The sequence below is a fragment of the Ips typographus genome, linkage group LG8 (assembly GCF_016097725.1).
Source record: "Ips typographus isolate SLU linkage group LG8, UJ_Ityp_2.0, whole genome shotgun sequence".
NCBI lineage: Eukaryota > Metazoa > Arthropoda > Insecta > Coleoptera > Curculionidae > Ips > Ips typographus.
This window is the reverse complement of record NC_138429.1, coordinates 4,735,649-4,760,400: the sequence shown is the minus strand read 5'-3', so window position 1 is coordinate 4,760,400 and position 24,752 is coordinate 4,735,649. Positions and strand designations below refer to the sequence as shown.

The 24,752-nt window shown below is 32.8% G+C and overlaps 3 protein-coding genes across 4 annotated transcripts; 2 read left to right on the top strand and 1 right to left on the bottom strand.

Moving 5' to 3' along the window:
• Window positions 1–129: 129 nt before the first annotated feature.
• Window positions 130–4,081, top strand: LOC145732759 (PXMP2/4 family protein 4-like). Of its 2 annotated transcripts, none has more exons than XM_081985245.1 (4): window positions 130–477; window positions 554–775; window positions 1,915–2,046; window positions 3,202–4,081. In XM_081985245.1, exons 1-4 carry the CDS (start codon window positions 475–477, stop codon window positions 3,397–3,399), a joined length of 555 nt encoding a protein of 184 aa, XP_081841371.1. In that variant the 5' UTR covers window positions 130–474; the 3' UTR covers window positions 3,400–4,081. The 2 variants fall into 2 exon arrangements, with proteins under 2 accessions (XP_081841371.1, XP_081841369.1); XM_081985243.1 differs by having other exon boundaries at window positions 138–477; window positions 585–775.
• LOC145732757 (RUS family member 1) lies at window positions 4,025–8,844 on the bottom strand. Its single transcript, XM_081985241.1, has 8 exons — window positions 8,657–8,844; window positions 8,286–8,601; window positions 7,360–7,504; window positions 7,105–7,268; window positions 6,850–7,049; window positions 6,544–6,797; window positions 6,310–6,490; window positions 4,025–4,155 (listed from the first exon to the last, which is right to left on the bottom strand). The coding sequence occupies exons 1-8, from the start codon at window positions 8,724–8,726 to the stop codon at window positions 4,073–4,075; spliced, it is 1,413 nt and encodes a 470-aa protein (XP_081841367.1). The 5' UTR covers window positions 8,727–8,844; the 3' UTR covers window positions 4,025–4,072.
• Window positions 4,202–15,360, top strand: Ir56d (Ionotropic receptor 56d). The gene is made up of 6 exons (XM_081985242.1): window positions 4,202–6,236; window positions 10,936–11,225; window positions 11,283–11,511; window positions 13,941–14,063; window positions 14,123–14,412; window positions 14,752–15,360. The coding sequence occupies exons 1-6, from the start codon at window positions 6,164–6,166 to the stop codon at window positions 15,115–15,117; spliced, it is 1,371 nt and encodes a 456-aa protein (XP_081841368.1). The 5' UTR covers window positions 4,202–6,163; the 3' UTR covers window positions 15,118–15,360.
• The last annotated feature ends 9,392 nt before the right edge of the window (window positions 15,361–24,752 follow it).

The following is a 24,752-nucleotide window of genomic DNA, read 5'->3' as shown; positions in this document are numbered from 1 at the left end:
TCACATGATCAACACGAGCTGATCGGTTAGCTTTTCAAAACGATAACAGCACAGCAGTGACTAATCTGTTTACTTTTTGCCATCAGCTGTTGATGACGTCTCGTTGCGTCATTAAAAAAAATAATCATTACATTTTTGAATTTGATAAACAAGATCAAATGCCAAATGTGGAAATTTAAAAATTGGCGTGCTGAACTGATTACGTAGAAATTGGAATGATTTCGCGATGTCGCAATAGACTTCGCACTCTACGTAGCGAATTCTGATCGCTGTCATTGAGCATTAAAATCAGTGTGGTCTCCCATTTGTTTTGCATTACCAGTCCGGTCTTATCTGTGTTAAAGAGTACCGCCATAAATTACACTTACACATTCGTCAGTGCTCCTATAGTTACAACAATAAAAATGGTCGTAATTTTCTCCAGATTTGCTGCTTTCACAGTCCGCCATCCTGTAGTAAGGGGTATGATATCATATGGTAAGTAAATAATTGCATTTTTATTGTCATCAAACTATTGTTGATATGATATTAGCAGAAAATTGCCTGTTTACAGTCACATCCAATAAATTGGTCCTCATCTTTAGGTACCCTATGGCCAACATCCTGTTTGATTCAGCAAACAATGTTAGGCAAAACAATAGACAATTATGATTGGATGCAGGCACTCAGATTCAGTCTCTATGGTGGTTTATTTACTGCTCCTACTCTTTATGCATGGATAAGACTGTCAACCAAACTCTGGCCAGTAACTTCATTTAGAACTTCTGTTATGAAGGTATTTTCAAGTTTAACCATGCATGTTCTATAAGATTTTAAGCATATGATTGTTTGATACCATCATAATCAAAATCATTGAATTTGGACGATCCTGTATGTATAAATACTGGAAAAAATCCAAATTTGTTGCCAAGCAGACTTTAACAATCACAAAATTCTTATATACAGAATGTTGCAAAGTTGTTGGTTTAAATAGCACATGAGACATCAAAAAGTAATCACAAATCAATACTTAGTAAACTGACAATAAATTAAAAGAGTCAGGGTTTTAAACAATACAGGGTGTCCGGATTAAGTGTTGTGACAGGGAAACCCCATTTTCCGGCTAGATAGGAAAAAATAGTATACTAGAGCAGGTTGATTTTTGGGAAAAGGTTAATGACAAAAACTGTATTTTGATATCTTGTCAGTTTGCAGCACTTTTCAAATTTTGCCCATTTTGAAAACTCCTTACAACTTTTTTGTTATTATTAAAATATCAAGTAAAATAAAAACATTGTTAAAGCACTTTTTCGATGTAATTTCAGTAGCCTGCTTGGATGTCTTCTGTTTTCTCAAAAAATGTACTTGTAAAAGTGTCGTCTATTTATTTCTACTGTCAATTTAAAAATTATTTCTTTAGTCCTTAATTAGTTTAATGTGTGTGAAAATACTGAAAGAAAAACTAATTTGTTATTGGGTCTATATCTGTTACACATTACAAGTTAATTTCAGTAGGAATAATTATATACATACTTAAATTGTAGTGTGTAAAAAATGTTTAAAGTTATATTCTAGTATGAGTTCCATTAAAAATAAGAAAGTTATGTCAATTATTGAGAAAACAGAAGGCAGCAGCAAGAAACTAAGCACGCCACTAGAATCAAATTGAAAAAGTCTCTTAAAAATGTTTGCCAAAAAAAAATTACCTCTATTGCCGCAAACTGACAAGATATCAAAATATGGTTTTTTCATTAATCTTTTCTCAAAAATCGAGCTCTAGACATGTATAGGTACTAATTTTTTCCTATCTAGCCAGAAAATGGGGTTTACCTGTCAAAACACAATAAATACAAACACCCTGTTTGCACACCCCCATGCAGTTTTGCATTAATTTGCAAACTATAATGCAAAGTATTTATGTTTAATGTTTACTAGGCGTTGGTGGAACAACTAACATACGGACCTGCAGCGCTAATTTGCTTTTTCTTTGGAATGTCCTTGTTAGAAGGAAAATCTATAGAAGATGCCAAAAAGGTTGTTGAAAGCAAATTCTTACCGACTTGGAAGGTAAGCTATAATTTATATTTTTAAATATTATCTGATTTATACCAGATTTGAATGTTTTCACCAATTTTTTAGAAATGATTAAATTTAATTGAAATACTATACTACACTATTTGGTTGTATTCCAGTTTTTTAACAAGCAACCAATAGAATATTATTATCAAGGTTTAGACAGAAGCTTTTATTGACCGCATGTCAAGATTAAGACAGTCAGGGTAAGACATAAGGTTAATAAAAGCTGTCTAAACCCTGGATGATATAGCGTTTTTTCCACTATTAACCATATAATTGATGGTCTTTTATTGAAAATGTATTATATTATATGAATGTTGTTTATTACCTTAAAAATAACTTCACTCACTTCAGTACTGAGCCACAACCATAAGAACATAACCTACTCAATTTTTTGCATATTAGAATGATGTTAATAATTGCGGATATTGAAATACGAAAAAAAGTAATTAAAACAAAGCACAGTATATGAAAATTAATAGATCTGAAAGGACAATGCCTCATTTTCTACAAAACAAATATGGTTTTGGGTCAACAAGTTGGTGCAAGACCTCAAAAAAGGTTACAACAATAAATAACGCATATAAACACGACGTTCTCAGTGGCCATTTTCTGAGCACTACTTTAGACTTTCTGGGGTTTTTAAAAGTTTTCAAACGTTTCAAAGCTTAGTTTTTGGGTGAAATTTATTGGAATCTAGCAGAATTAGGAGTGTTTTAATTGTTTTCACATTAATTGGTTACTTCCAGAGACAGGTCAATATAAACACCTAAAAACGGGTCGGTGTGTTAAAACATTCTATTTTAACTCATGTTTTGAAAGTTACCTAGTGATTCTTAGGAGTATCAGATCAAAATGCACTTTTTATCTACAGGAGACGTGTTTATCCCAAATTCCTTTAGTTTTCCGACCATGAACATAAACAAATACAAAATCTTTAAAATCTAATACGGAAAACTACCGAAAAACTCTATAGGCTCTATTTTTGACCAAAACAATGACCATTAAGGTAGAGAAAACTAATTTCTCAAGTTACTAATCGGCCAATAATAATATCTTTATCATGTTAGTAGTGGAAAAAAGCTTTTATAGAAGGTATATTATAAATTCTTTTGGGACCAATTCTTATTTATGTGTTTACAATAGGTGTGCGCATGCTTTTGGCCTGTTCTCCAAACAATCAATTTCCGGTACATCCCCGAACACAACAGAGTGCCGTTCGTGAGCGCTTGCAGCTTAGTATGGTGCTGTTTCTTAGCCTATATGAATCAATTATCTTTGCAAAAGGCCAGTGAATTAAAATTAACCAATGGATTATTAGGAGCACAACAAGTAAAAAGTTGAACCATATTAGAAATTCCTATTGTCTTCAAAATTGTGTAGTAAATATTTGTTCCGCTGAGAAGCAACTCTATACTAATACTATTTGTTAAGTATTAAGTAGAAAACATTCCTTTTTATCGATCGAGACAACATCCAGACTTATTTAGGTTCATAAGGGGTCAGTTTGTAATAACGTAAATAATTGGCAGTAAACCCTAACTAATTGTGTTTATTATTATCTTTTTTTTTGTGAACACATTTTGAACCTTGTCTGGCACAGGTTTAAAAAGATGTTACGTAGAAATGTAAATGATTCATTTTTAGTTGAATTTGTTCTGTTTATTGGCGAAAGTCTTGGACTGCATCCAACTTGACGTCACTAAATGTATTATTTATTTTTATGATTTTCACGTGATGGAATCTCGCAGTTGACGTAAATGTTAGCTTCATACATAAAAATAATAAATCAAAATTGTATTTTAAGTAGCGTAATTTTGTGATAGAGAGTGAATTTGAGGCTGTAATAGTCTGATATGTAGTTAAAATTTTTATTTTTTCTGGTCTATCACCTGCTGGCGGGTAATAGACTTATACATAATGAATATTTATTTATTTATAATAATCTAATGTTGAAAGAATACTCACATCCAATATACCACTTTATTGTTTGTACAGTAATAAAAACTATGTTCTGTTATGAAGACTTTTTTGTTTGAGTGTTTTTCCATCCAGTCCTAAATTCTCCAATTATGAGGCAATGTGAGTCGATTTTCCAGCCTGAAAATTTTAATGCATCTAATGACCATTTAAATGTTATGCCTCTTCAACAAAGTACTTTGATTTCAAATACATTATAGTAAAAATATTGGTATTTTTGATTGATTGATTTTATTGGTAACGTTGGTCAATTGGTGTGACCGTTTGGCCGCTAGAGGGCGAGTCGTAAATAACTCGCCAATTTGGTACACTCTGTGCAAACTTTTATACATCAATGTATAGCTAATGAAATGGGCTTTCCAATGATATGGCACTGGTTGATTGATTTATTGGTTGTGCCGCTAGAGGGTGTCAATGTTGATGAATTTATTTTTCACATACTATTTTAGTGCAGTGTTATCCACTCGTAAATAACTTATTGCTTGTTTGGTCCACACTATACAGGGTGTCTAAAAAGTCTGGAATATTGCAAATATCTCGAAAACTGCTGATTTTATTTTTCTCAAATTTTGCGTCTTGTTATAGTAAATAACAGCGCATGACGTGAGGGTGAAATGAGGTTCGCAAGTATACAGGGTCAGTCACAAAGTATACCAACTTTCTTAATTCAAACCTAACACACTGTATATTACTTCAGATTTTAAGAGTACTTATAAAGGCCAATTCAACGATATACGATTTTTATTTTTTTTTTGATTTTTTTTTTGTACCTGCCTATAACAATGATAGGTGTAACAATGACAGCTAACGTCAATATAATGTTAAATTAATTGGCAAATTTTCCTATTACTTAAAATGGTGTTTTTGAGTGAGAAGGAAAAGACTGACATCTTAAGTATCCTTCTTCACTCCTTCTCTCATCTCACTGAAAAACACCATTTTAAGTAATAGGAAAATTTGCCAATTAATTTAACATTATATTGACGTTAGCTGTCATTGTTACACCTATCATTGTTATAGGCAGGTACAAAAAAAAAAATCAAAAAAAAAAATCCAAAAAAAAAAAATCAAAAAAAAAATAAAAATCGTATATCGTTGAATTGGCCTTTATAAGTACTCTTAAAATCTGAAGTAATATACAGTGTGTTAGGTTTGAATTAAGAAAGTTGGTATACTTTGTGACTGACCCTGTATACTTGCGAACCTCATTTCACCCTCACGTCATGCGCTGTTATTTACTTTAACAAAACGCAAATTTTGAGAAAAATAAAATCAGCAGTTTTCGAGATATTTGCAATATTCCAGACTTTTTAGACACCCTGTATAAACTCTTGTATGTCAATAGATAGCCAACGAAATGGACTTTTAAAAAATATGACAACACTGCGTTGGTAGGTTAAACCGTTTGGCCGCCAGAAGGCGTCAAACTTAACCAATTGTTCTCTTAACCATAAGAATGCCAACTGAAAACAGTTTTCGAACTTCTGGTGACATTTTAAAGGATCAGAATTCACTAATGCCATTTTGGTCTTTCTGACCTGCAAAAACCGTTTAAGAACTTTTTGTAATACTTTCAGGACTCAGAAGACAATTTGAAACACACTGGTAACATTTTGGTGTTTGTGAGCTGCAAAAAACTGTTTGAAAGCTTCTAGCTACTTTTTTTTAAAGATCAGATCATTTCTGCGTTGCTAATAATAAAGTAAATACGATGGGGGTTCCAAATTGACATATTTTCAACATCGACATATCTTCTGTAAAACATAACCTTGTTAAAAGACTGGTAGAAACTTAGTTTGTAGCTCAAAAATGGGGGCAGATGTGGAATCCATCCTCCATCGTTCATTTCACAAAAATTGAACACAGATTCGCAAAAACTGCATAGCTTTATCTTTGCTAGTTTTGGAATAAAACCATCGAATTTGACACACACTGTAGATTAATATTACCCAAACTTCAAAACATAAACACCATTTACGAAATCAATTAATGTTAAATACCAAAACTAAATACTTGTTTTGTAGGTCATTTGTTGTTTACCACTCTACGCAAATAAATTTTCTCAAAATTTTTGCTTGTAATATTTAACGTTCTGTCCTATTAATAATTACGTGAAGTATTGTGGTTAATGCTTTGTTACACAATGAATGTTGTAAGAATCATTTTACGCCGGAGTTTATTATTACCCACAACACCCCAAAGTCAGTGAGTAATACCATAATAATTAAGTGAATGTTTAAGCAGAAAAAAATTAATTTACTAAAAGTAACTTACCATTGACATTTAAGGCAGTAAAAAACATGGAATGTTCTTGTTTCACAAATTCATTAAAATCGTTCAGATAGTTGGGAGGCATATTTCGAAAATCGTTATTGTATTTTTCGTAAGACTTCATGTACGAATATAGTCTAGTTATCGGAGTGGGATGGTGCAGCTGTCTTTTGGAATAAATGTCCTGGAACAAAAAACTTTTTTGTGAAAATTTTAACAAACTAAAACTCAATTTACCAGCTCAAAACAATTGTAAACGCTAGTAGCAATAGCCAGACAGACTGCGTGGAAATACGCAGCAATAAAATCCGACGAAATGCTACCTTTTTCTAGGGAAACATACACCTTCCTCTCTTTTCCACTCACAAACAGCATATATTTTTTTTCCTCATATACTTTAAGTAGCAGTGTAACATCCGCTGGAGTGTAATTTTTTAATGCGCTTTTAATTGATTGTCCCAGCACTATATCAAAACCACACAAACGCTTAACTAGAAAAAAATAATTTGAATAACCACTTAAACAAGGAAAATAATTTAATACTTTTCAAACCACATCCAACCAAAACAGACTCATTTGCATTCACTTTAATGGGATTTAAAACTGTTCCAATTGTAAAATATGACTTCAAAACTAAAGCCAGTCGTTCTGTGTTGAATGACTTAAATACTAAAGATTTCACAGCCAGAAAATTAGTGTATAAATGCAGTATCATCAAAGACAGTATAAGAAACCACTCTGAACTACAAATAAGTTCCAGTATAAAAACAGCAATGTTTAGGATAAAGTATAAGTTACCTGGATGAACTAAAATAGTTAAGTAAAAATATACTTCCAAAACTACCAATTAAGTTAACTATAGTCTCTTGACTACCGTCTTTTGCTGAAATTTCAGCCATATTGTCTCTTATTGCTTGATGGTGGGTAATAGAAGCTCTTGTTGCTCCCCCTGCAACACCTACCTATAATAATAATAATTAGGTATCATCATGAAAATTCTATAATTGGCTTTTAAATTAGTCTAACATAGCTAAAAATGTTCAAAACACTTACTATGGCATACATAGTTGAAGTTGCACAAAGAACCGGCATTGATATGCTAGTATAAAATGGTAAACATAACTCTATTAGCATTGCCAAATCATTTAGAATATCGGCAAAAAATCTCCATTTTTTGCTATCACAATCTAAACCACTCCTGAAAAAATTTACATGTATGTGACGTAATTTGACAACTGGTTAAAAAAATAAATTATAGTAAAAATTTTACCAAATCTATTAATAGTTTTCAAAATACTAATGTCCCCCAGTAATGTCCACTAATTCCCTGCAATGCCCCCAATTTTCTACTAATTCTTAGTAATGCTGCCAATACCCCAGTAATGTCCATTAATTCCTACAGTTTATACAACATAAAGCCCCAGCAGATTACCCCTCAATGACAACATTTTTAATTAGACAGGATGACAAAATCAAAAGTGGCTTTTTTGCTAAAATCATTCATATGTTTCGAGATATGTTTGATATGCAAGAAACAAAGATGTAAAAAGATGACGCCCATTTCAAAAAGGTAAAATTCCAACTACAATTGAGTGTATTGTAAGTTCACATTGGCAGCATTCATAAGAATACATTGATTAGCAATTGCTAGACAATGTTCTTATGAATGCACTGAAATAAATTGATTACTGATTGAAAAAGAATTATGTAAAGGTCATTTTGTTCATAGAATTTAAAATCCAATTTTTTGATTGCTAATCCATTATTTGTGTAAATTACAACAAAGTGGTTAGTTTGTGATTGGTCAAAAAAGCAGCTGTCAGCTTGCTGCTTTTTTGTGACCAATGATGAATTACCAACAGTGCTGTGATTTTACTGTTTATTTTTTTTACACATTTTGAATTGTGGAGGTACCCCTTTAAACACTAAATAAATCTACACTCAAAAAAACTTTAGCTAATTTTAAATACACAACTTACCCTTTCCACCAAGCAAATATTATTCTACCAAACATTCCAATTCCATCCCTTAAAATCCAAGTGATTGCAGCTGAAACAGCATTGGCAGTACTATCACCCACTCCAACACCTTTCAGTACAGCTCTAGTTTTAAAAGCGCCGATTATGGTGCTACAAAACGCTTGCATAGTGTCCCATATCTGGTATTCCAGATAATCATCACTGACTGACTCTGGATACCCATTAGGCAGTATAAGCTCCCTGAAAAAGTTTAATACTCCGCGAAAGTTGTATAGGATATTTCTTCGCGGCTTGATCTCCGTTATTTCATTGTGTTCTAAAATGATTTCAGTTAAATTAAGTTTAATAAAGTAGTTGTTGATACAGCCTACCTGTAACATAAGATATTATGTCGCCGGTAGATCCTGACTGTTCGGTTATTAATAAATCTAATTCAGACATTTTTTTTGCATATTGTGGTGCTTCAAAACATATTGTACAAACTCCTTATGACATACTTTACAATATTTTATTGTTTGTTTACTTTTTACTTGTATGTAGTTTTAAATAAAGGTTATGTCGCAATAACAATGTAGGAAAAATTAGCTTAAATTAGCAAATTTTACTAATTATCACATGACACTACATCCACAACTTCAAATAAGGCCACGTGATATCATCATACTTTTTAGGTTAGATCAGTCGAATTCGTTTTGACAGACGATCATTTCTGAATATACTAGAGATGTGTAATAATGATAGAGATGTGATACGATCAACGGTAATGCTGATAAGTGCACACTGGCATGCTGTAGATTAGAAAAAATCCCAATTGAATAAAGTATCAAAAACAATAATAATAAAGTAATTTTAGGAAGGGTCATAATGTTAGTCGTCGATATTATACTTATGCTTAATTTTGTAGGTCTTCTATTTACAAAAAAAAACACGTGTACCTACGCGTTATAATACAATTACTTACATTATATTAGTGTCACTTGTTGCAATACCTAAGTATATTGAAAAGAAATCTAACGCAAACATGTAATAACATTATTATCATAGTTAACGTTGCTGGTTCAACATGATATTCCAGAACATATTTTTAATAATTTTGACTACACTACCCTGCATTTACTGCAAACTACTTCCTCTTGGTAATGTAAATCTATACCAACCTCTCACTAATATTTTAAATAAAACTTTGCTAGAATACACTAGTTCCAAAGAACTTAACATTGGAATGGTAATATTGTCAAGTCACAAGCTGGATGCTGCTGATTTAATGAGCGAATGCTTACTGCAAGTTTATGGAGTTAAAAGAACGATTAAACAGATATTTAGTGTTCTTCCAGCAACTGTAACCATTGAAACGCGAGCATACACTGACACTATAGTAATTTTAGACTGGCTTAATGAAACAACTCATAAGGTTTTACAACCAGTGTTGGAATCTGAAACTTTATATAAAAGACAGAATCGATTTGTATTAATTCTTACCAAAACTGTGAGTCAAAACTTAGAAACCTTTCAAGAATACGTGAAACTTTTATGGAAGAAGTCAAAATTGGTTAACTTTCACCTAGTTTGGATGAACGAATCTACTAACAACGTTCAGGCGATTGGTTACAATCCGTTTAGAGATGATTTTCAGTACTTTACGCCTATTGGAAATTACTCCCTGCCAGACATTTTCCCGAATAAAATGGAAAATCTTTACGGCTACAAAATAATTACTTCTTATTGTTTGGTGGAACCTTATATTTATAGAAGAGACAACCGGTTAATGGGATTAGATATTGAATTTGTAAACAGTTTTGTGAAACACATAAACGCTTCTCTGGAAAGTAGAGAAATGAAGGGTTACAAAGAGGTAGAAGACAGCATTGACAATTCCACAGTAGATTTCGGAGCTATTGGTTTTTTTATGACTTTGAAAACTATCAGTAGAACGGCTTATCCTCATGGTTACATGGATCTGATTGTAATAGTTCGTAGAGCTGAAGAAACATCGGCTCTGGCTGCCATTTTGCATGTATTTGATGCATACAGCTGGGCTCTTATCATCATAATTGTAGGAATGATCAATGTTCTAAAAAGATATTGGGGCAATGTGTTTGCTGCGACTACAAATATGACTATTGTACAGGATTCGGTGTTGGGGTTGAAAATTTTAATATTTGCATTTTCTGTCTTCAATATTATTTTTTCACAAGTGTTTCAAAGTAAGTAAACGTTTTAATAAAACAGTTTGAATATATATCTGCGTGGTAGAGTAGAGTGGCCTTTATGGGATAACAAATTAATTTTGATTTGACTTGATACTTCTATGGAGAGACGAATGGAATTTTTTTGATTGGCGTGAGAAACTACTGGGAAAGACCATGGACTTAGGACTTTCCTGCCAATATTAGCCTCTTTATATTTTCCTAAATATCTTGCTTTTGTAGAGAGCTAAAATAGTCTTAGCTTTAGGTTAGGAAATGTTCAATGATGTTAGACAGGAACAAAATAGCACAACAGAAATCTTTTCCAGTTTATGAACAATACTGGTACAGAAAATCGAGGGACTGCAGTCTAAACCGTGCATTTGAATTAAATCTTAATATTCAATTTTCTTGAATTATAGTATTAAATTACAATCTATTTTGTGCAATATTTTTTGTTTTAGGCTGGATCACTACCGCTTTAACAGCCCCAGACGAGGTCAAACAAATTAACACTCTAAGTGAACTAGTTCAACTGAAATGGCCAGTTTACACTTTTGAAAGATGGCAAGAATACTTAGTGACTAACCAACCTCTAAACTACGTCTTTGTGAAACCGGATAAATTATTCATTTTACCTAAAGAAGGCGAAGCGTCAGTAGCAACATCCGAGTTTGAACGAGTAGCCTTAAGGAATGTTAAGTTTTGGAAGAAAATTTTCAATCAAACTGACCAGAGTCATTTGTATCACACGGTAATTTCTCCAACCACTCTAAATAAGTTTGAGTCGTTATTTTTCGTTTTGTTTTAGGTGCCAGAAAATGTAGGCAGTGCTTTTAAGATGTTCTACTCTATGCCCAATTGGCCTTTTATAGGGGTTTTGAGACATTTTACATTCAATGCACTCGCCTTTGGGTTTTACTCGAAAGAATGGGGAGTTAAAAATTTGTTCAATTATAATAAGGCTAGTTTGGATGTAAACAGTCCTAAATCACTTAAATTCGACCATTTAAAATCAGTGTTCAGATATTTTGCTCTGGGTATGTTGTTTAGTATCTTAATTTTTATTATGGAAATTATTTGGTTTTACTACAAGAATTATTACTTAATGAAGTATGATTATGTTAATTAAGTTTTGAAAGTTAATTTTTCTGTAGTTTTAAAATGTAAGCTAAGAATTTATCAGAAATATAATTCAAAAGTAGTAAAATAGTCACGTAACCATCACATTTTATAGATAATCAGTATTAGAAGGGCTTTGTGTACTTAATTTATAACGCTACACGCTAACACTATAAAAAAAACTATTGAGGAGAGGTGTTCTTATTTATTTTTATTACAAACTAATCAGGTAATGCAATCTCATAATATAATACATGTATGTATCATTAGGTTACTTATACTTTTTCACTAAAATTTACTCTACAGAAATGATTGATAAACATGTCACACAGGTATCCATTATTTTGCATTATACTTGGCAAGGACAAGTGGTCAATAAGGTTTCTTGACTTGGTAATTTAAGTTAAACATTAAAATTGGGATTTTTTTGTGGAAGCAGTTAATTTGAATAAACCTTGTTTCTACATGAAAGTTCAGAATTTTTGGGAGAATTCAAAAAATTAACTAAAATATAACGTGTTCCATACGAGAAGAAAAATTCCTGCCAACTGCAGAAACACTTGAAAAGTGACAAATTTTCTGTATAACATTTCAACTTAAATAACTTTTTGAGATAATTGTAAGGTTTCCATATTTTTGTTATACGCGATATAGCAGCCAAATTAATTAAATTACTTAATCACTACCACAGACGATATTTTTCTTAAAATTATTAATTAAAATCTATTATATTAAAATCTTAATTTTTCTTCGATGGTTTCTCTCTTAAAATTTATAAAAATTCTATTTAAAAAAAGAGTTTGTGACGATGTAAATTCTGAGTTTAAAGTCGGATTTCAACAATTTTTTTTAGTTTGAAGTCGAAATTTAAGAAAAATAACGTCTATGGCCCTTATACGCCTTCGTACATTTACACTAAGTTTTTACCCATATTTTTTAAGCTTTAATCTAACTTGTAACTCATAAAAATGAGAAAAATTGATTCTATTTTAAATTAAATATAATAGAAGTAACTTTGTTTGAGATTTCCTGTCAAGTTAGCATCAATATCAGTTCCGAGAATAAATAAATAGGTAAAATCCACCGACAACAATTCAATTTAATGGAAAAATACCATTATAATTCACTTATATTGAAGCAGTCAAGTAAGTAAAAAAGTGGAAAACGTCTATATGCATTCCCATTGTTTACTGTGGACAGTTCTTATCTAATTGGCATGCCACACGTAAATCAATATGCGTGTAATAAGCAAATTTAGTTTTCAAGTTAATCGAGTTTACGACTTTTTTTTAACGATACTTACATTTCTATTTTTCTTGCAAAATGAACATAGTTGGTCTAACAGTAACATTGTTTTTAATTTTTACAACAATGCCGCATTATTTGCACTGCAAACTTATTTCTCCGGATCAGAAACCGTTTATTAAGTATCGCAGAATTTCAAACTTTTTCGATTTGAACTTAATGAATTGGACTGCAAATAAGAAATGTTTTGTTATTGGAATTGTTGTAATATCAACAGGCAGCTCGGAAGCAAAAGACTTAATGACAGAATGTCTGTTAAAAAGTAACAACATTAAGGGATCTACCATCAAAATACTAACTAAATTTCAAATGGCAGAGACTAAAGAAATACAGCAATTTACAGATACGATAATCGTTGCAGACTACATTGATGAGTATTTGAACAGCAACCTCGAACGTTTATTGAGCAATCGTATGCTGTGGAAGAGGGAAAACAGATATATCGTCATTTTAATTAAGAATGTTGAAGAAACCTTTGACTTGTTTCGGAATAAAGTAAAGCTCTTTTGGACTAAGTCAAAAATTCTTAATTTTCTGGTTATCTACTTCATTCATTCAAAAAACTTGCAAATACTGAGTTACAACCCTTTCAGTAACACCTTCAATGAATATAATCCAAGAGGAGTCAACTATTCCTTAGAATATTTATTTCCATACAAGTTGGGTAACTTACATCACCATAACGTAAGCATTTCTTATTGCAACACGGAACCTTATTCATATAGAAGAAAGTTAGATAACAAATTAATGGGTTTGGATATAGATTTTGCAAAGACTTTCTTAAAATTCATCAACGCTACTGTGTCAATCAGAGAAATGACCAGACATACAGAAGTTTTGGACAGTGTCAACAATTGTTCTGTACACCTAGCTGCTATAGGAATATTTATGAAGAGCACCACATTAGATAGAGCAGCCTATCCCCATTGTCTAATGGAATTAGTGTTATTAGTCCCTAGGGCTAAAAAATTATCAGCTCTAACCATAATTTTAAACGCTTTTGATTTATACAGTTGGATTCTTATATTTATTGTTATAATAGTAGTGAATGGTTTGGAAAAATGGTGGCCACATTTATCACCTTACAACCAGGACCCAGATGGAATGAAAATATTGATATTCTCATTCTCTGCATTTAACATCATTTGTTCTCAAATATTTTTATGTAAGTAATGAGTTTAGCTTTTTATGCTTAAAAATAGTTAAAGTGTTTAATTTACTTAGGTTGGATCACTACTTCTTTAACATTCCCCGAACCTTCAAAAGAAATAGACTCTATTGATGATCTAGTAGAGTCTAAACTACCGATATACGTGTATACTAACTGGACTGAATACGTTCCCACTAAATTGGCTTCTCAATTTGTTCTAGTAAATTTTGGCAAATTGAAAATTCCTAAAAAGGGACAAGCAACCATTGTTACTTCAGATTTCGTACGTCTTGTATCCAGTGATCCTCAATATTTGGAGAGGTATTATAATACCTCGAATGTTAAGCGACGGAAATATCATCAGGTAATAGTTCTTTCTAACATTATTTATTTCAGTGCCGGATTTAGGGGGCGGTATAGCTATTTATGTACCAAGGGCGTTACACGTGACTCCTTTTTTTAACGTCAAAACGGATCTTGAAGGTCACGTGACTTTTTTAAGTTTAAAAATGGAATTTATAATATTATATTGGGTATAAAATTTAGCACCCGGCTAGAATGAGTTAAATCCGGCACTGATTTCTTTAGTGGTACCATACGATCTGGAAAACAAAGGACATGAATGGCAAACTAGTGTTTTTGTCCACATGGTGCCATCCTTGTCTGCTTTTTCCATTATCATACAATAAAATTAACTTTATAGGTTCGAGAAACAGCAGGAACAGCTTACATGATGTTCTACCTGGCACCAAACTCACCATATCAACCAGCGTTGAAGCATTTTACCTTCAGAGCTCTGGCTTACGGTTATTATTCGAAAGAATGGGGTGTTAGAAATCTGATGAGTTATCAGAAAAAAATGGAAGAAAATCAAGTTAAAACTCTACATTTCCATCAATTGAAATCGTTATTTTTATACTTTGTTAGCGGATTAGGGCTGAGTGTTTTATTGTTTGTTGCTGAGATTGTTTGGTTTCGTTACAGCAAAAAATATGTAGTTTTAGAACATTATTCAAACAGTAGAAATTTTTTTTTTAATTTTCAACAGTTGAATCAGATTGAGTTCTAAATAATTTTTGACAAATTTATTTATTTTCAACCATTTATCAGAATCTTATCAAACTTTTAACAAATCATTTCGTTCAAATATTGATTGCTAATAGTCTCTAACAATAAGGTATTATAGGTACGAGTAGAGAGTCTAGTTGTGTCTTCAACTATAAAAAACGACTGGTGATTGGTAATATTTTGAGTTGAAACGTTTCTTAAAAAGCGCTTTTTACATGGAAATTTCTGAAGACTACAAGTAAGACACTACAAATATGACATTGCTGACCTTTATAGGACTTGCTTCTGGCTACACACTGTATAAATTCAACAAAAACCCCGATTTTAGACAAATACACGTATTATTACTCTTCAATATAAAAGTCTGTTATTTACACAGTTTTTTCAATAATGGCGCCCTACTAAACTATTTATGCCTATAATATTCAGATTTCGATTTTTGTTCCAGTGATTTGTGACCTCTAATAGAAAAACATGAAAAATTTCACATTTTTCTTCGGTTTTCTCAGTATAGTTTTCACAAATTGTTCACTTTTTAAACCCATTTTAGCACCGAGTTTTAATCAGTTGTCAATGTTTCTGAAAACAGCAATGACACGGTCTGATTTGGATGATGAAGTCAATTTGGGAATTTTAATAGCTCAGAATGTAACCGATGATATTAGTCACTTAACGTCAGTCTTGCACAGAGATACAACAACGCCTGGATTTATAGTGATGAGCAAAATTCCTGGAAACATTTCTATGACAGCGTTTTCGGACACTGTAATATTGTGGGATGTTTTTAGTAGGAACGTTATGAATGACATTTTAACGTCAATGCTAGCTTTGCCACATATATGGCAAAGAGATTCTAGATATGTTTTTGTTATATTTGATGATTCAGGTAGTGATGTTAAGAATTTGAGCATTGTAGCAACAACCCCCTGGGAGTTAAACAGGGTTCTTAATTATGTAATTGTGTATGTGCATGAAAAACTACCTGAAATCCTAATAGCTACGTACAATCCCTTCAACAAAACTGTCAGTAATTTTACTGGGAGATCAAATTTGTCCCCAAAAGAGTTATTCCCCAACAAACTTAGGAATTTATATGGTTATTCCATAAATATTACTTTTACAACGTACCATCCCTATATTATGGAAATTGATGGAAAAATTCGTGGTCAAAACTATGAGTTTTTTAAGTCTTTTACAAAAAGCATTAACGCTTCAATGAAGGAGTTTCAAAGAAACAATATGGCTGAAATGGGAGATGACTTGATGACTGCTTTAGCTGATATAGGAGGATTAAGCATGTTTTTGTACGAAATGTTATTAAGTAAAGTTGGATATCCACATGGATTTATGAATATTGTGGTGGCTATGAACAAACCACAATCCACAACTATAACTAATTTATTTCACATTTTTGATTTATACACCTGGATATTAACCTTAGCGTTTGCTATAGTTTATCGCAGTTTAATCTTATTGAGAACACGCATATTTAAATTCGTTAAAAAGAAATCTGTTGTTAGTTTGAGGATAATTATATTTGCTGGGACGATTTTAAATATAATTTTGTCGCAAACTTTTCAGAGTAAGTATATTTTTGTCTTCATTCAGATATTGTTAAGTGAGTTTCCTAGGTTGGATCACAACGTTTCTAATATACCCAAAACCTAGTCATGTGATTGAAACAGTTGACGAACTAATAGAAAGCAAACTTCCGGTATACACTTACGACACATGGGAAACCTTAGTGACAGAAAGATTGAAAAACCAATATGTTTTCGTTGAAGATGTGCTTTCAGTTATGACACCTCCGGGTAACAAGTTACCACCAATCGCTCTGACGACTGATGTTTTCTGGAGCATTTCTAAAAGAAACAACAGAACTCGTTGGATTAATAGTCTACCAGTATGATAATATACAGGGTGGTCCAGTTTTAAATAATTTACCACTCGATAGCCCATCAAAAAAATAAGTTGGCATGCATTATGACATTTTCCTGAGAAATGCTTCTTAAGTAAAATACAGTCCTTCAAAATTTCGGTTTTTTGTCATAACTGTCAGACCGTTGGGGCAATTTTAATATTTAAAGTAGTAAGTTTCAGACTCATGAGTAATGAAACAAAAAATTTTTGGCACTAAATGTTACGACATTAGTCTTGAACCCTAATTTTAAGAGTCAGAATATTTAGTTTGGGTTGTTTCCAGTGTTTAATTGAATTCTAGAGTGGTTTTAGTCCAGAAAATTGAGTAGTACATTAACCAAAGTCCTGAAAATGAACTTTTGGACTCTCTTAAAGTCATTTCTAGCCTTAAAAGTAAACTTTTAGACTATTTTTAGTAGTAAAAAATGAGTTTTATGCGCACCAATATTTGTCTTGATTTCCGGACTGTTTCTAGTGCTTGAAATCCAGTTTCAGACACTCGACAATGGATTGCAGTCTGAAAAATGTAATTTTAAGATTATTACTAGTAGTAAATAACAAGTTTTTGGACTATTCATTACAAAATTGGACTCTCACAATATTAGTCCAAAAATCCTGATTTTTTTTTCACTATTTTCAGTGTCAAAAATTAGCTTGCAAACCTCCTAGATGACCGGATTTAAATTCTTTTGAAGCATTTTTAAGTAAATGATACAATAACGTAAGTAGGCAGTGGTAATTGCTCCAGACTGGTAATAAACTCATTAAGTAGATATACAGGGTGGATTTATTATCATGCAAGCTGAAATTTGCTATTTCACTTTGTTTACGATTTCATTTCAGGATACCCTGTATAAAAATTCAATTGCAAACTGTGCCTAGGATTAAAATACAGGGTGTTCAAAAGTTTATTTTTAACTGTCAACATTTTTTGAAATTACAAAAAGTTGTATTTTCCTTTGTGATAAGCTTTTGCTGCCACTAAAAGTACCAGCTTCCACTTGCTTGGGACACTCTGTATAATTATGTTTTTAAAGCGGAAACACGACCCGTGTGAAACGTTGGTCACGTAATATACAGAGCGTCCTGGAAAACCTGAAAAGCAGACCAAACAGCCAGAAAATGAATATCATTCTCCTATATCGAATTTTTGAGAAATGTCATTAAAGTAAAGGACTGTATCTTACTTAGGAAGCGCATGACATAATGCATGTCAACTTATTTTTTGATGGGCTATCAAATGATATCAAATTATGGACACTTAAAACTAAACCACCCTATAGTAATACAAATTAAAACCTAATAAAACAAGTACTAATTTCAGATGAAAGAAAAAATTGGTACGGCACATGTGGTGTTTTGGATGGGATCAAATGCACCGTATAAGAATCTGTTACGAGAAATGATTGTCAAAAGTTTGGCTTACGGATTTACATCTCGAAACTGGGGCATTTATAAATCTTCAGATGGAGAAGAAGTACATACGGCTCAAACTTTACAACTGAAGCATGTGACTGCAATATTTTTAATTTGGCATACAGGAATACTAATTAGCGTAGTTATTTTTGTTCTAGAGTATATTAGTTTTTTCTGCAAAAAACGCTTGAATCCTACAAGTAAAAATAATATTTTATAAATAAGTTTTCATAAGTGTTTTTAGGGATATTGTAATGTTTTGCAACATGTTTTAATTTAGCTTATATGGAGGACTATTAGTCCTCCGTTAATTTGTGAGATTTTAAAAATAAAAGAAACGGTTTGTTATTAGAAATTATTTATATTTATATTGGCACTACTGCCCTGTTTTTGACAATAGTGTTATCAGTCAAAATAGTATATTTCATTATCATTACCAGTCCAGAAAATTTTTCCAGGAAAGTTCCCAGAGTTGCATCGGCGTCTTCTGTCTTGGGAAAAGGATGCCCCCGCTGACAAAAAGGCGTTTCTGGCGCTCTTCTTGTCCTCCATTTCTTCTTTCTTCGTCAGCTCGTCCATCTCTGGTGGTCCTGGCAAACTATAGGATGTCCAAACACCCTGCTTTCGTCCGTGTGTTTTTACATCCTAAAATTTTGGTCTGGTGAGTGAGGGATGGTTTTCTCCCTATTGCGTAGGCAGGAGTGCAGTCAGAGCCAAGTTAGCACCGGGATAACTGCGGAAAGGTTCTACCCAAATTTTGAGAATTTAAATTCTCGCCACCCGGGGGAAGGTCTGGAGGGAAATTGTGGTCCTCTTCTTGGCTGATTGGTTCTGAATTGTCGTCTATCTGAAACAGAAATAAAATCTATTGAGAATTATCCGTTTTCCAATAAATGGTTGTTTGTTGGGTGCTTCAAGATCCAGTTCATTGCTTCTCGCAGCAACTGGTTTCGCTGGAATATCTTCACTGCGCTCTGCTTGATCCTTTCCGTTGCGGTAGTGAACTTGAAATCTTGCTGGATGTCCACGTTTCTGACCTACCATGGGGCATCCACCGCTCTCCTGAGCGCCTTTCCACAGCTTGGAGTTTATTCACATGCGATTTGGCCGCGTATCTCCACGCGGCCGACATTTTTCCATTTGTTGCACTGTTTCTCCAATACTGTGGTCTCCTCTTGAAGGTATCGGGTCAGGAGTCGGCCGCTCCTGCTCCGGGCCATGATCGCAGTGTCGTCCGCATAGAGCGCTAAGCTGGTCCGCTGAGTTCTAGCTGGATCTGAAACATAAATGTTATAGAGAAATGGTAGCAGTACTGCACCTTGCTTCGATTTCCCTATAACGCTGTCGATTTTGACTCGGAAGCGACGAGCTGAAAGAAAAGATCTAATCCAGACCGACGGAATAGCCCATCCAGCATCTTATCTTGGTTAGAACTCCTCTGTGCCAAAACCTGTTGAAGGCTTTGGAGTTGAACCCTTCCGTGATAAACTCGGTCATCCTCAGGACTTGGAGTTCCGTTGATAGTGTCCCCCGGAATCCAAATTGCTCGTCGGGGATGACGTTTTCCCAAGGATGGCAGGAGGCTGATGGCTGATGGGCCGATCATTCTGAAGGAACAACAGGTCCTTTTGTGATTTCGAAAACAGGATAACATCGGCCCTATTCCAGTCAGCAGAAAAATGCCTCAGTCGAAGTATTGAATATTCAACAGGGCAGCTATCCCGCGTCTCAAAAGTTTTCTGAGAGCAATGTTTCCTATCTCGTCCCATCCTGTTTTCATCTAAGACAAGTTGTGCCAAATCGAATTATTTTGACCCCATAAATATGCCATTAAATTATTTATTATTACTTATGGGACACCCTGTATAATTATGACCGTTAACATTTGTGTAGCAGTAGATGCGAATAATTCTTTTTTTTAATAATTACTATTAAACAAAAAAATTCATTTTCATATAATAAAAACCTATGACGTTTCCTGGTATTTACATTCACTTTGCTTGTAAAAACTAATAATAACTTGACAGTCTGTAAAATATTTATACTTATCAGTAGCGTGTCCTGGTTTTTCCATTTAATGACACCCTTTCAACCTCGTATCAAAACTTTGATTTAGGCCCCAACCCTTGATTATCGATAGTTTCGTATTGTATAAATCTAATAATGAAACCTAGTAAGCTGTTTGAATTGATTTTATTTTGGTTTTGTACAGGTTATTGCGAAATTGTTCCTCTCAGCACCATACCAGTATATTACGAGCAATTGTCTGGAATTTTGAAAACGCAACTGACAAATTTTAGTTGTAATGATGGTAATAATGTGGGACTTTTCATAGCTGACAATGTTGATGCAGATGCTGTTTCGATTACGACGGATTTACTGAAAGATGAAAATTTACGAGGGATACAAATATTGAATACTCTTCCTACTAATGAAACTACAAACATGCCAGCATTTACGGATACGATAATATTGATGGATGCCTCCAACATTCAAGACATTGATGATATTCTTAATCCAATGTTAAATGTAACATTTATATGGCCGAGAGATGCACATTATATTGTAGTTCTAACTAATATTATTAATACGAAAACAGCAAAGCAGCTTATAAAAAGACCGTGGATTTTCAGTAGATTGATTAATTATGCGTTGGTTTGTATGATTGAATCCACACCACAAATTTTAATCTACAATCCGTTTAATAATCAAATTATCCACTTTATGGTGGGTGGTGATTTTTCGTTTGAAGACATATTTCCAGATAAATTTAAAGACCTTTACGGGTATACATTGAATGTTACATACACAATAAATCCACCTTACCTTGTGGAAATTGGTGGGAAAACTGCAGGTCAAGACTATGACTTTATGAAATCTTTTGCTAAACACTTTAATGCTTCCATTAGGGCATTTAAACGACCTGGTTTTGCTGAAATGTCGGCAGACATGGAAAACATGGTTGATTTAGCTGGTACAAGCATGTTTTTGTTCGACTTTCTATATCCTCGAGCTGCCTATCCACATAGTTTTATGGATGTGGTTGTTGTTCTTCAAGAATATCAAGTTTCACCCATAGCCACATTACTTTATATTTTTGATATGTACACCTGGTTACTTTCAGTAGGATGCCTAATTATTTTCCAATGTCTGAAAAGGATTCGTGTACAAATATTGTCTATTCCCAATGTAGACTTAGACTTGAGAGTACTGCTATTTGCATCGGCCGTTTTCAATATAATTATTGGACAAACTTTTCAAAGTTCGTTTGAATCAAAAACGTTTAACAATATTACAACTTGATGTGATTTTAGGTTGGATTACAACAATCTTAACATATCCAATATCTAGTCACAACATTGATACAATTGACGAATTGATAATGTCCAAACTACCAGTTTGCAGTATCATTTACTGGAAAAGTTTTCTTACAGACAAATTAAACAATCAATATATATTTTTTACTAACTTAACTAATGACTTTTCAAACTCAGCATTGGTTGTGACTGATGATTTCTACCAAGGATTTTTACGAGATAATCAAAGTTTTGTATGGCATAAGGTGAGCTTTAGTAAATTAGTGGCAATCCATCTGTATTAAATTGTTATTTGATACTATTTGTACAATAATTATTATTGAAATCATAGCACTACTACCAACTTTGTGAGTAGATTGTGTTAAAAAAACAATTTCAGATGAAAGAACCAATAGGCACAGCATACATGGTATTCTACGTTGCACGTACCAGTCCCTACCGAAAAATTATGACAGAAATGACTTTTAGAAGTTTAGCTTATGGATATACTTCTAAAAGTTGGGGCATTAACAAAAACCAGTCTGGTGCTGTTAAACACGAAGCACAAATGCTAACAATCAATCACGTTTCTGGTATTTTTGCCTTTTGGGCTTTAGGGATATTAGTTAGCGTTGTGGCGTTTGCTGTTGAATTTATTTGGAATCGACAGAGCAATTTGAATCAAGTGTATGATTTTGTAAATTAAGATTTAAACGATTTTCAATAAATATCAGTTTAAAAAGCTACATTTTGTATGAAAAACTTAGAACTGAAAATAAATAATTTATATAAAGAAAACAAATTTTATTTTACTTTATTATATAGGGTGTTTTTGTAATGATTTTTGCTATATAAACCATACTTCAAAAATACAATTGTTTTGCGTTTTGTGCACAGTTTGACAGTTTTGTTGTTAGTGACAGTTGTCACGTGATTTTAGAACACTATTTAGCAAGAAGGTCACGTGACAATTGTCAAACTAACTGTCATAAATCTCAGAAACACGTCCCGTTTCAAAAACTGTAAGAAAACTGTTAAACTTTAATTCTTGTCTTGCAAATTTTGACAGTTTTGACATTAGTGACAGATATTACGTTCTTTTAGGGAATAAATTTAGCTAGGCAGTCACGGGATCCACTTGGAGTAATAAATCTGAAAAAACAGTACAAAATTTAGTATAGTCAGGGAGGAAAGCGGTGTCAACGTTTGAACTTCCAAAAACACAGTTTGAAAGAACCATCAGGGACAAAATCTCCTGTAAAATCCACTTGGAGTATGAAAATGACTATTTTAAGCACATTTTTGGAACCCTCATTAAATTTTCTATTCCTTAACTTGAAAAAAACGGTACAAAATTTAGTACAGTCAAGAATAAAAGCGGTGTGAAATTTGAACTGTCAGAAATACAGTTTTTAAGGACAGTTAGGAACAAAATCGCCTGTAAAATTCATTTGGAGTACAAAAATGACTGTTTTTAAGCACGTTTTTGGAATCCCCATTAAATTTCCTTTTCAATAACCTAAAAAAAACACTGCAAAATTTGGTACAGTCAGTGAGAAAAGCCGTGTCAAATTTGAACTGCCAGAAACGCAGTTTAAAAGATCAGTCAGGGACAAAATCGCTTGTAAAATCCACTTGGAGTATGAAAATGACTATTTTAAGCACATTTTTGGAATCCTCATTAAATTTTCTATTCCTTAACTTGAAAAAACGGTACAAAATTTAGTACAGTCAAGGATAAAAGCGGTGTGAAGTTTGAACTGTCAAAAATACAGTTTTTAAGGACAGTTAGGAAGAAAATAGCCTGTAAAATCCACTTGGAGTATGAAAATGACTATTTTAAGCACATTTTTGGAATCCTCATTAAATTTTCTATTCCTTAACTTGAAAAAACGGTACAAAATTTAGTACAGTCAAGGATAAAAGCGGTGTGAAATTTGAACTGTCACAAATACAGTTTTTAAGGACAGTTAGGAACAAAATCGCCTGTAAAATTCTTTGGAGTACAAAAATGACTGTTTTAAGCACGTTTTTGTAATCCTCATTAAATTTCCTTTTCAGTAACCTAAAAAAACACTGCAAAATTTGGTACAGTCAAGGAGAAAAGAGGTGTCAAGTTTGAACTGCCAGAAACACAGTTTAAAAGAACAGTCAGGGACAAAATCGCCTGTAAAATCTACTTGGAGTATGAAAATGACTATTTTAAGCACATTTTTGGAACCCTCATTAAATTTTCTATTCCTTAACTTGAAAAAACGGTACAAAATTTAGTACAGTCAAGGATAAAAGCGGTGTGAAATTTGAACTGTCACAAATACAGTTTTTAAGGACAGTTAGGAACAAAATCGCCTGTAAAATTCTTTGGAGTACAAAAATGACTGTTTTAAGCACGTTTTTGTAATCCTCATTAAATTTCCTTTTCAGTAACCTAAAAAAACACTGCAAAATTTGGTACAGTCAAGGAGAAAAGAGGTGTCAAGTTTGAACTGCCAGAAACACAGTTTAAAAGAACAGTCAGGGACAAAATCGCCTGTAAAATCTACTTGGAGTATGAAAATGACTATTTTAAGCACATTTTTGGAACCCTCATTAAATTTTCTATTCCTTAACTTGAAAAAACGGTACAAAATTTAGTACAGTCAAGGATAAAAGCGGTGTGAAGTTTGAACTGTCAAAAATACAGTTTTTAAGGACAGTTAGGAAGAAAATCGCCTGTAAAATCCACTTGGAATATGAAAATGACTATTTTAAGCACATTTTTGGAATCCTCATTAAATTTTCTATTCCTTAACTTGAAAAAAACGGTACAAAATTTAGTACAGTCAAGGATAAAAGTGGTGTGAAGTTTGAACTGTCAAAAATACAGTTTTTAAGGACAGTTAGGAAGAAAATCGCCTGTAAAATCCACTTGGAGTATGAAAATGACTATTTTAAGTACATTTTTGGAACCCTCATTAAATTTTCTATTCCTTAACTTGAAAAAACGGTACAAAATTTAGTACAG